Source organism: Pongo abelii, chromosome 20 (genome assembly GCF_028885655.2).
Source record: "Pongo abelii isolate AG06213 chromosome 20, NHGRI_mPonAbe1-v2.0_pri, whole genome shotgun sequence".
In the NCBI taxonomy this organism is placed as follows: Eukaryota; Metazoa; Chordata; class Mammalia; order Primates; family Hominidae; genus Pongo; species Pongo abelii.
The window spans coordinates 2,485,922-2,498,015 of record NC_072005.2 but is presented as its reverse complement, the minus strand read 5'-3'; the positions used below and the strand labels follow the sequence as shown (position 1 = coordinate 2,498,015).

Below are 12,094 nucleotides of genomic sequence, written 5' to 3'. Positions count from 1 at the left end.
GCCATGGAAATGGTGGGTCATGGAGAACCCAGGAGCTGAGGGCCCAAGGGGTTCCCGGGGCTGCAGCACCTGCTCACAGGCCTGGTGACGGGGAGCTCACCACCTTCCAGACCAGCCTCTCGCCCACTGATGGCTCTGACTCTGGAAAGAACCCTGTGGGTCTCAGAGTTGGCCTCTTCACCAAGGGGCGCCTTCCTCTAACAGCCTTGCGGCCTGGGACTGTCCCGCACCCACCCCTGAGAGCACCTTCTGGCCTGGTCACTAGACCCCAAAGTCCAGTCTCCTCTGGGATCTGCCCGATGAGGCCAAAAGGAAACTCGGCCTCTGGGTCTCCAAAATGGAGGAGGAGCCATGGTCTCTTATGGACACACAGACGCGTCAGAAAAGCCAGTGCTCCCCTAAGACGCCTCCTGTTGGGGGAACACAAACATTTTCCTAACCGAAAACGGCAAACCCATCCTCTGCAGAGCAGCACCAGCCCCCTTTGCTCACCCCCCACCTCCTTAGGCCTGACTGCCATGGGCTGCCTCCCCCTCCACAAAACCAGCCCTACAGAGCGCAGAGTCCGCTTCTGCCCCCAACCCGCCCCTGCCCAGGCCCCTGGGACGGGTGGGCCTCCAGGTGCACCCCATTGACCTGAACCCTCCCGCCTCTGCCCGCTTCTAAACCTGTTCATTCATTGTTGATTATCGACTTACTCATTTCACAACGCACCCCTCTGATTCCCCACCCTGCGTGTGACCGGGCCCCAGCCGGCCTCAGGGGTCCCATTCTGCACCCCCTTTATCCGCATTTCTGCCAAAGCCCCCCACCCCCGGCTGGACTCTGCTCCTCCCAAGCCGGGCTCCTGGTCCCCACTCGGGGTTTCCCGGGAAGCGGCCCCAGCTCCCACCCCGAGGGAGGGAGCGCGCAGGTGGCCACGTGGCAGGGCGGGGGTCCCGGATCCTGGCGACCTCTCCCACCCCGGGCGCGGGCAGGGGTCCCGTGGGGGGTGCGGTCCGGGGTCCCGCGTGGGGCGGCGGTGACCTTGGCAGGGCGGCGCGCGGGCCCCGTGGGCGCGGGTCCCCGGGGCGGGGCGGGGCGGGGCGGAGCGCGGGGCCCGGCGGGCGGGGACGGCGCGGGCGCGACTGCGGCGGCTCGGGCGGGCGGGGGGCGGCGGCGCCAGCGGACACCGGAGCGGGCAGGAGCAGCGGCCTCGGCGCCGCAGGGACCAGCGGGCCCAGGTAGGCGGCCCGGAGCGGGGCGGGGGTCCCTGCGCAGCCCCCAGCCGGCCGTCCTCCCCGCCGCGCGTCCCTCCTTTGTCCCGGCCCCACCCTCCCGGGCCTCGGGGCCGGGCCCTTCCCCGCCTGGCTCCAGGGCCCCTCGCCGGGCGTCCCCCGTCCCTTCCCGCCGGGCCCGGCCGGCCCCTCCGCGGCTCACCTTGGACAGCTCCCGGCCGCCTCCCTCCCCCACCCGGAGGGCGCCCCCCTGCAGATCCCACCCCACCGAGGCCCACCCCGCCGCCCCTCTCCGCATTGGTCCCCTCGGGCAGGGCCTCCTCCCTCCTGCAGCTGCCTACTTCGCCCTCCGCCCCACTGCCCAGCCAAGCCCCTCCCTCCGCGCCCCCTCCCCCGGGTGGGCTCCTCCTCTCCACCACTGAGGTCCTCCTGAGTCAAGGGTCGCCCCTGGGCTGGCCCCGTACTGTGCCTCTGCGCCCTCGGGCCCCCTAGAGCAGGCCCTTTCTCCATCAAACCCCTCACCGGCCAGGCGGCCCTGGGTCAGACCCTCGCCCCACGCTTGGTCAGGTGTGACCCCTGCTAGACCCCTGGGTCGCGGCTCTCTCTGCTTTCCTGACCCTGAGCTTTGCTTTGACACCCCCGCCCCCACCAACCACTCCGTGCCCCGCAGGGAGCCGGGCTTCAGGGACCCAGGGCTGGGGTAGATTGGCCCTGCGTGGACGTCTGGGGGTGGGCTGCCCCTCACAGGCGGGAAACCCCAGGAGTCTAGCCAAGCAGGGTGGGCTTCCAGCCCCGCTGTGCGCCTCCACCCCCCTGCTCTGTGACCTTGAGCCAGCCCCTCCTGCTCCTGCCTCGGTGCTCACGACCCCCTCCCTCCACCCGCACCCCCCAGGTGGTGGAGGTGGGAAGTGGCGTGGGCTTCGGGGCTGTTGAGTGCAAGCGCCTTCCTGGTCAGGGATATCAGACCCGGCGGGGAGGACAGTACTGCTCATGGGCGCTGGAGCTTCAGTGCCCACAGCAAGGCAAAGGCTGGATCTGGGTCCACAGAACCCACGGCCATTAGGACCCCAGGCCGGTTTTGGTGGCGTCTTTCTGCACAGCAGCGTGCCCGCCTCTCAGGGCGCCCACCCAGGAAAGGGCAGGGTCTGCAGCGCAGGCCGCCTCCCCCCCAACCACCAGCACCCCCAGCCACCTCCGAATGCCGAGAATTACTATGCATGTAGTCCACAAACCCGGCAGCCAATCACATGAGTTGGCATTGCCCAGGCGCCCAGAAGTTTGCCTGGCTCATCACAACTGGGGACTGTGTCAGCTGGCGCTTTCATCATCCTGTTTTCTTTTTCTGGCAAATCTGTTACCCTTGATAATCCAGAAGGTGCCTTTGCAACCAACAGGCACAGCCAAGTGCCCTGCCCACCGGCCCCGAGCCCTTGTGACTGTGATCACAATTGTGATCGGGGTCTCCGCTGTACGGGGCACTGCCTAGGGCCTTTCTCCACCTTGTCACCTTACTTGTCCCAACAGTGCCTCGCATTTCACAGAAGAGAAAACGGAGGCTTAGGGACTTGAATTTGCCTGTTTAGGTTCAAACCACTGACTCCTGGGGAACCTCTGGACCCTCCCCATAAACACACCCCCACCCCCAGTGCAGCAGGTAGAAACTGGTGCCTCCTTCTCTCCCACTGTAGACCACCTTGCTGGGGGACACCCCCCACTCCACCGCTTCCCCAGAGACTGGAAGGAGGAAGGGGAGGGGAGGACATCAATTCTGGAGATAAGCCACCTGCCCTCCCCTCAGCGTTCTTCCCTCACCTCCATCATTTCAGGATCTGCTGTGCTGTGTGACCTCCTCAGGCTGCTGGACCTCTCTGAGCCCAAGAGAGAAGAGAGGGGCTAAGAGGTGCCCCTCCCAGGAAGCGCTATTCCTAAGGATCCGTCAGACCTGAACAGGAGGGCCTAGGGCACACCAGGCCATAGTTTGATTTTAGAGTTTAGGGAGCGGGGATTTTCCCATTCAGCTTTTGGATTTTGTATTTTTGTGTCCCACCCAGGCTGCAAGACCCTGCCTCCCTGGGGCGGCTATTGGGAATCAGTGCCCTGATTTGCAAATTGTGGTTCTCAGACTCCCAGCCTCAGGATCCCATTTACGGCAGGTGAGGAGAGCAGCCTTGTAATACAAGTTCCAGCTGGATGCGGTGTCTCACGCCTGGAATCCCAGCACTTTGGGAGCCCGAGGCGAGAGGATCAGCTGAGGTCAGGAGTTCAAGACCCTGGCCAACGTGGCAAAACCCCGTCTCTACTGAAAATACAAAAATTAGCCAGGTGTGGTGGTGCATGCCTGTAGTCCCAGCTACTCTGGAGGCTGAGGCAGGAGAATTGCTTGAACCGAGGAGGCAGAGTTTGCAGTGAGCCGAGATTGCACCACTGAACTCCAGCCTGGGCAACAGAGCGAGGCTTGGTCTTAAAAAAAATAAGAAGGCCAGGTGCAGTGGCTCACACCTATAACCCCAGCACTTTGGGAGGCCAAGGTGGGTGGATCACCTGAGGTCAGGAGTTCGAGACCTGCCTGACCAACATGGAGAAACCCTATCTCTACTAAAAATATAAAATTAGCCGGGCTTTGTGATGCATGCCTGTAATCCTAGCTACTTGGGAGGCTGAGGCAGGAGAATAGCTTGAACCTGGAAGGTGGAGGTTGCGGCGAGCCAAGGTTATGCCATTGCACTCCAGCCTGGGCAGCAAGAGCGAAACTTTGTCTAAAAATAAATACATAAATAAGAGTAATAAAATAAAATACGAGTTCCCAGGGCTATTGCCCTGGCCGACCGATTCAGCATACCTAGGGCTGCGGCCCTGACGTATGCATCTTAAACACCCGACCATGTGCGGCTTCCACAAGGATTAGCCATCTCTGGGTTGGGGGAAGAGCAGGGGACCCATGGTTGTTGGAGACGGGCACCGTTTGATCCACCAAACAGGCTCAGGGTGGCACGATGGCTCAGCAAGGTCTCAGAGCCAGGCAGATGTGGAGCGAGAGGTGGAAGCCAGGCCTGCTAGCTTCCAGGGGCCCCTGCCACGCTGGGAAGAGAGGGGGAAGCCAGCACAGCCCGGAAGGGACACCCACACCCGGGGAAGGAGTTTCGTGGGCATCCCGGCATCTCCCACGCCTCTCCTAGCTCAGCGTCCCCCGGGGAAGCTCAGGCCCCAGATTTTGTTAGGGAGAAGTAAGCAAAGGGTGTTGGCTGTGCGCCCGCCTGCGGTACAGAACTGCAAAGTCAGCCACAAGCAGATGGGCCTTTTCAGGAGGCAGGAGGCACAGCAGCCACCTCCTCTGAGAAGCCGCCCTGTCCTCCCTCCCCGGAGCGTGGGGCTGTCCCCTCAAGGCTGGGTGGCCTTTGACATCTGACCCTCCTCTCTGCACAGGCTCGGTCTGGGGTTCTTGCAGCCGGCACCAGCCCTCCTGGCCCCGGCCGCCCACCCGCCGCGGGGAAGATGCCGGAACAGAGTAACGATTACCGCGTGGTGGTGTTCGGGGCGGGCGGCGTGGGCAAGAGCTCGCTGGTGCTGCGCTTCGTGAAGGGCACGTTCCGCGACACCTACATCCCCACCATCGAGGACACCTACCGGCAGGTGATCAGCTGCGACAAGAGCGTGTGCACGCTGCAGATCACAGACACCACCGGCAGCCACCAGTTCCCGGCCATGCAGCGCCTGTCCATCTCCAAGGGCCACGCCTTCATCCTGGTGTTCTCCGTCACCAGCAAGCAGTCGCTGGAGGAGCTGGGGCCCATCTACAAGCTCATCGTGCAGATCAAGGGCAGCGTGGAGGACATCCCCGTGATGCTCGTGGGCAACAAGTGCGACGAGACGCAGCGGGAGGTGGACACGCGCGAGGCGCAGGCGGTGGCCCAGGAGTGGAAGTGTGCCTTCATGGAGACCTCGGCCAAGATGAACTACAATGTCAAGGAGCTCTTCCAGGAGCTGCTGACGCTGGAGACGCGCCGGAACATGAGCCTCAACATCGACGGCAAGCGCTCCGGGAAGCAGAAGAGGACAGACCGCGTCAAGGGCAAATGCACCCTCATGTGAGCCCGGAACGCCCGCCTGCCCGCTGCCCACCCCCACTGGCCCCAGCCCCCGCCGCCTCCCCCAACAGTGACGCCCTCCTCGGCCTCCTCCTCTTCTCTCATCCTTCCTCCGACACCTCGGCTGGGGAAACCGAGGCCACCCCCCCCCGCTGCCCCTGCCTACCCCGAGGCAGGGCTGGGGCTCTTCTTCCTCTCCCGCTCTCTCTCCACCCTCTTGTTGTGTCTGTACCCTCCAAAACCAAGAGCCGGAGGTGGCCCCCTTGTCCTGCAGATGGGAAAACAGGACAGGGAGCTGGCAAGAGGAGCTGCTCGTTCCCGCTGGGACCAGAGGAGGCTGCGTTTCCCCATCTCCATCTCTTTCCCTGGGGTGTCCCCAGCCAGACCTGCGTGTCCTGTCCCTCACATTTGATCACTGTGACCTTCCGGGGGAGGGGGGAGTTGAAAATGCACATCAGCCTCAGATATTTTTTTTTTTTTCTCCTATTTGGTGTTAACATACACCCAAGCCCACCCGGCCCCTCGTGACCTCTGATCTGTGCCCCCTCCTCCGGTCCCAGAATGCCCCTCTCTCCTCTGTCTTCACAGCGGGGTGTGGGGCCCGTGGGATGGGCCTCAGGCCACCAGGCAATAACCACAGGGCCTGCAGCAGTGCCCCTGCCAGCCCCGAATCCCACCCCCGGGACCGGCCACATCCGCAGCACAACTGCCCCGCCGGAGAGGCACCATGGGTATGGAGGGGCTTCCCGGACACCGCCCGCCTGGGGACCTGCCTCTTCCACCAAGACAGAGACGTTAGCAATGCATGGTGGGTGGGGACCTGGGGTGCTCAGGAGGGGGTGCCCAGGGCCCTGGCCAGACATACATCAATTACACCCCCGTGGGGGGACAGCCGATGGGAGCCAGCACCCGCAGGATCCGAGGGCGCTCGGGACAGAGGTGTGCCCCACCCACTTCCTCCCCACCACCTGTGCCCCAGAGAGCAGGGCCTGCCGGGGATGGTGGCGTCCTGGAGTCGAGTGTATCTGCAGCCATGAGGTTCTGGGTGTTTTTGTGAGAGAGTCTGAGTGACACCACACTTGTGTGACCCCACAGGGTTGTGTCCAACATACACGGAAGTGACTATGGAACAGTGTATTTGTGCAACCTGGGGTGCGCGGATGGGTGACTTGCATCTAAGTGCATCTGCGTGTATACCTGTGTGTGTCTGTCTGGGATGATATGTTTTTGTGGCAGTCTGTGTGTGTAATAGTGGTGTAGGGTATACAGAGAGGTGGGTAGTTGTAGGTATCTGTGTGTGGTTGTCAACAAGACTGGATATTTGTGATGTGTCTGTGTGAATCTTTGTGCCTGTATGAGCATGACTATATTTTGGGGAGTGGGTGATATGGTTTATCTGAGAGCATTTATCTGTAAATATGTTTGTCCTGATTGAGGGACACGATCTGTGTTCCACTCTGTAGCAACATGACTCTAGCAATGTGACTTTTGGTCCCAAATCTGTGTCAGTCGGCTATTGCTGTGTAACAAATGACCACAAATGTAGCAACCAGAAACAACACACGTTGATTATCTCATAGATTCTGTGCATCAAAAGCCTGGGTGCAGGTTGGCTGGGTCCTCTACTTGGGATCTCAGGAGGCTGCAATCAAAGCATTGGCCAGGCAGAGGTCTCATCTGAAGGCCTGATCCGGGAAGGATTTGTTTTTTAGAAGCTCATGTGGTTGTTGCAGCATTCAGTTCCTTGCTGTTGCAAGACTGAAGGCCTCAGTGTCTCGCTGGCTATTGGCTGGAAGCTGCCCTTTGTTCTGTACCATGTGGGTCTCTCCACAGTGGGGCTCGGAGCATGGCAGCTAAGTTAGTGAGGGAAGGTGAGATGGAGGTGTTGGTCTTATTGGGTGTGAGGAAGCAACGTGTGTGTGTGTGTGTGCGCACTTTTGTGCAGTGAGAGAGAGAGATTGCACGCATGTGTCTCTGTAGTCATGTGGCCAGGTGGGACCATGTAGATAACAGATTGTTCGTGTCTGATTTGGTACAAGCATGTTTGTTTTCCTCTGTGTTCATGTGAGTGTTTACTCAACAAATGTTTACTGGACACACTCAGAGAGAGGGAGTGTGCATACGTGCGTGTGTGTTGCTATCCAGCACGTGGACCGGGCTCCCAGAAGAGCTGGCATTGTGTCTGAGCAGAGCTGGGTCCCCCCAAAACTTGGGCTGGCCCAGGGCCCTCCAGCAGCTGACATTGCCTCTTCTCCTGTCCTGGCAGTAGCTTCTGGGTTCTGAAGGTGCCGGAGAGAGTGAGGCTGGGCAGGGGTCTGCGGCCCTTTCTCAGGGACACACCCTGATAGCACAATCTCCTTGGGGCCCTGCCCACCTCCAGGCCTCTCCCACCCCAGGCCCTGCCCGACCCTGGGGAGAGAGGGGATCAGCAATAGGAGGGGGCCCGAGCCTGCCCTGGCTGCTGGCCCATCCTGCCTGGGCATCCCTGGTGCTGGGGACTGTGCCAGGCCATGCTTGCCGTGACTCCACCCCCACCCCCCTCCCCCCGCATGTGGGTGCCCCCACTCCCCCATCGTGGGGTCTGTGTAGCCTTCGCTCTAGACATAGTCTTCCTGCAATAAAAAAGTGGATCCTGCATTCCCCACCAGCATGGCGCCCTGTCTCTGTGGTGGGCGTGGGTGTCAGCTCACCACCTGTAAAGGATCAAGAAGGGTGGGGAGGTGCAGGATGGGGTGAAGGGTGGAGGAGGTGGTGGGTGTAGGAAGTGAGGGATGGGATGAAGGATGGAGGAGGTGATGGGTGTAGGAAGTGAGGGATGGGATGAAGGTTAGGGGAGGTGATGGGTGTAGGAAGTGAGGGATGGGATGAAGGGTGGAGGAGGTGATGGGTGTAGGAAGTGAGGGATGGGATGAAGGGTGGAGGAGGTGATGGGTGTAGGAAGTGAGGGATGGGATGAAGGGTGGAGGAGGTGATGGGTGTAGGTAGTGAGGGATGGGATGAAGGGTGGAGGAGGTGATGGGTGTAGGAAGTGAGGGATGGGATGAAGGGTGGAGGAGGTGATGGGTGTAGGAAGTGAGGGATGGGATGAAGGATGGAGGAGGTGATGGGTGTAGGAAGTGAGGGATGGGGTATAGGGTGGAGGAGGTGATGGGTGTAGGAAGTGAGGGATGAGATGAAGGATGGAGAAGGTGATGGGTGTAGGAAGTGAGGGATGGGGTGAAGGGTGGAGGAGGTGATGGGTGTAGGTAGTGAGGGATGGGATGAAGGGTGGAGGAGGTGATGGGTGGAGGAAGTGAGGGATGGGATGAAGGGTGGAGGAGGTGATGGGTGTAGGAAGTGAGGGATGGGATGAAGGGTAGGGGAGGTGATGGGTGTAGGAAGTGAGGGATGGGGTGAAGGGTGGAGGAGGTGATGGGTGTAGGAAGTGAGGGATGGGATGAAGGGTAGAGGAGGTGATGGGTGTAGGAAGCGAGGGATGGGATGAAGGATGGAGGAGGTGATGGGTGGAGGAAGTGAGAGATGGCATGAAGGATGAAGGTGGTGGGTGTAGGAAGTGAGGGATGGGATGAAGGGTAGAGGAGGTGGTGGGTGTAGGAAGTGAGAGATGGGATGAAGGGTGGAGGAGGTGGTGGGTGTAGGAAGTGAGAGATGGCATGAAGGATGAAGGTGGTGGGTGTAGGAAGTGAGGGATGGGATGAAGGGAGGAGGAGGTGAAGGGTGTAGGAAGTGAGGGATGGGATGAAGGATGGAGGAGGTGATGGGTGTAGGAAGTGAGAGATGGGATGAAGGGTGGAGGAGGTGGTGGGTGGAGGAAGTGAGGGATGGGATGAAGTGTGGAGGAGGTGAAGGGTGTAGGAAGTGAGAGATGGCATGAAGGGTGGAGGAGATGGTGGGTGTAGGAAGTGAGGGATGGGATGAAGGGTGGAGGAGGTGGTGGGTGTAGGAAGTGAGGTATGGGATGAAGGATGGAGGAGGTGGTGGGTGGAGGAAGTGAAGTATGGGATGAAGGATGGAGGAGGTGGTGGGTGGAGGAAGTGAGGGATGGGATGAAATGTGGAGGAGGTGAAGGGTGTAGGAAGTGAGGGATGGGATGAAGGGTGGAAGAGGTGATGGGTGTAGGAAGTGAGGGATGGGATGAAGGGTGGAGGAGGTGGTGGGTGGAGGAAGTGAGGGATGGGATGAAGGGTGGAGGAGGTGATAGGTGTAGACAGTGACGGATGGGATGAAGGGTGGAGGAGGTGGTGGGTGTAGAAAGTGAGGGATGGGATGAAGGGTGGAGGAGGGGACCTGTGTAGGAAGTGAAGGATGGGATGGTGGTGGGGAGGTGGAGGGAGCAGGGTGAGGATATGCAGCAGGGGAGGCAAGGCAGGACCCGTCTGGGACTCTGCTTGGAGATGTCTCTATGTGGCTTTTTTCTAGGGCGTTGGTTTCCGGATTCACTCTGTGCACATTAGCTGGGGACATCCTCCCAGCTGGACCTTTTCTGTGAACGTGGGCAATTTCCTTGCAGGCCCAGTGGTGTTGGGGCAGAGGAGACTGCATTAGTCCATTCTTGCAACGCTATAAAGAAATACCCAGGCCGGGCACGGTGGCTCATGCCTGTAATCCCAGCATTTTGGGAGGCCGAGAAGGGCAGATTACCTGAGGCCAGAAGTTTGAGACCAGCCTGGCTCACATGGCAAAACCCTGTCTCTACTAAAAAATACAAAAATTACCCCATCTCTACTAAAAATACAAAAAATTAGCTGGGCATGGTGGCGGGGGCCTGTAGTCCCAGCTACTCGGGAGGCTGAGGCAGGAGAATGCCGTGAACCCCGGAGGCGGAGCTTGCAGTGAGACGAGATGGCGCCACTGCACTCCAGCCTGCGTGACAGAGCGAGACTCTGTCTCAAAAGAAAAAAAAAATTATCTGGGCGTGGTGGCGGGAGTCTGTAATCCCAACTACTCGGGAGGCTGAGGCAGGAGGATCACTTGAACCCGGGAGGCGGAGGTTGCAGTGAGCTGAGATCACGCCACTGCACTCCAGCCTGGGTGACAAGAATGAAACTCTGTCCACACCCCTGCCGCCCCCAAAAAAGAAAAGAAATACCTGATACAGGTAAATGATAGAGAAAAGAGGTTTCAATGGCTCATGGTTCCACAGCCTGTACAGGAAGCACGGCAGCAGCTGCTTCTGGGAGGCCTCAGGAAACTTACAGTCATGGGGGAAGGTAGAGGGGAGCAGGCCGGTCACTTGGCCGGAGCAGGAGCACAGGGGAGGAGGTGCCACACATTTTTAAACAACCAGATCTTGTGAGAACTCTATTACGAGACAGGACTGAGGGGGTGGTGCTAAACCATTCATGAGGATCCACCGTCACGATCCAGTCGTCTCCCACCAGGCACTACCTCCAACACGGGACTACAATTCAACATGAGATTTGGGTGGCGACACACAGCCAAACCATGTCAGGGGACCTTCCCTGCTTGTCCCATCTGCCACCCCAGCCCCCACCCCCCACCCCTAACCCAGAGCAGGCTGGGGCAGGGATCTGAGCTAAAGAGGTAAGGCCTTGTTCAGGAACAGACTGGAAGGAAGGAAGAGCTGAGACACCATTCATTCATGTATTCGTTGGTTCATTCATTCATTCATCCAGTATGTAAGAGGCACCACTCTATGCCTGGTCCTGCCCTGATGCTGGGGACACAGCAGTGACAGACACAAGCCCCAGAGCCCCCTGCCTGCTCAGAGATCATAACCGACTGGGGACAATGATTTCCTATGAAGAAATGGATCAAATCATTGCAGACACATGCTCCCTACGCAGAAGATAAACCTGCATCACAAAAGTGACGTGGCTGGGAGTCCCAGGCCTTCTGAGGTCTGACTCAGAAGCCGACGTGTTTGCTGATGTGGGAAGCGGGGGGAGAGGCCAGCTCCAAGGGGACCTGGGATGGAGCACTGGGCAGGGGGACCAGCGAAGGCGTCGAAGCAGGAACAGGTGAGGCCTGGCTGGCAGGAGTGGAGGGAGGAGAGGGAGGGTGGCCAGTGAAGTTGAAGGTCGCCAGGGGTCAAACAGTGTCTGGTGGGCTGTGGGAAGAGTTTGGACTTTCACGAGAAGGATGCCAGGGGGTTACGGGAACATTTCAGCACTTCTGTCAAGAGACCTTGAGGGCCCCGCTGCACCGTGTACTTACTGCGGCTGGCTGAGGAGGTTGGACAGGCACTAAGAGCCCTATTTTACAAAGGGAGGAACCCACAGGACCTCAGCTTCCCTATCTGTGTAACGTGATTGTATGGTTGGAGTCTGGCTTGCCAGGATCCCAGGAGGCGGGAGAAGGCCGTGGTTAGTGATATGTCCTCCTGGTCAGATGCGAAGTTGGTGGAATCCCAGCTGCAGCTGCAGGGAGCATAGCACCTGCCTGGGACCCCTTCCTCTATTTATCCAAGTGACCATGGGTTATGAGACACCCTCTTTTAAAAATTATTTTTTTTGAGACGGAGTCTAGCTCTGTCGCCTAGGCTGGAGTGCAGTGGTGTGATCTCGGCTTCAAACAATTCTCCTGCCCCAGCCTCCCGAGTAGCTGGGATTACAGACGCCCACAACCATGCCCGGCTAATTTTTGTAGTTTTAATAGAGATGGGGTTTCACCATGTTGGCCAGGCTGGTCTTAAACTTCTGACCTCAGGTGATCCACCTGCCTTGGCCTCCCAAAGCGCTGAGATTACAGGCATGAGCCACCGTGCCCGGACTTCATTGCAATTTTTAAAACGTTTTATTTATTAATAATTATTGATTCACAGGAAGGTAC

At 59.3% G+C, this 12,094-nt stretch overlaps 1 protein-coding gene across 2 annotated transcripts; it reads left to right on the top strand.

Annotated features, from left to right (window-relative positions):
• The first annotated feature begins 1,137 nt into the window (after positions 1–1,137).
• On the top strand, positions 1,138–7,949 carry DIRAS1 (DIRAS family GTPase 1). 2 transcript variants are annotated; one of them, XM_002834506.6, is made up of 2 exons: positions 1,138–1,223; positions 4,641–7,949. In XM_002834506.6, the coding sequence occupies exon 2, from the start codon at positions 4,710–4,712 to the stop codon at positions 5,304–5,306; it is 597 nt and encodes a 198-aa protein (XP_002834552.1). In that variant the 5' UTR covers positions 1,138–1,223; positions 4,641–4,709; the 3' UTR covers positions 5,307–7,949. The 2 variants fall into 2 exon arrangements, with proteins under 2 accessions (XP_002834552.1, XP_054395263.1); XM_054539288.2 differs by lacking the exon at positions 1,138–1,223 and adding an exon at positions 2,590–3,370.
• The last annotated feature ends 4,145 nt before the right edge of the window (positions 7,950–12,094 follow it).

Coding starts and splice junctions, on each gene's coding strand:
- DIRAS1 (XM_002834506.6), top strand. CDS start 4,710: ATGCCGGAACAGAGTAACGATTACCGCGTGGTGGTGTTCGGGGCGGGC.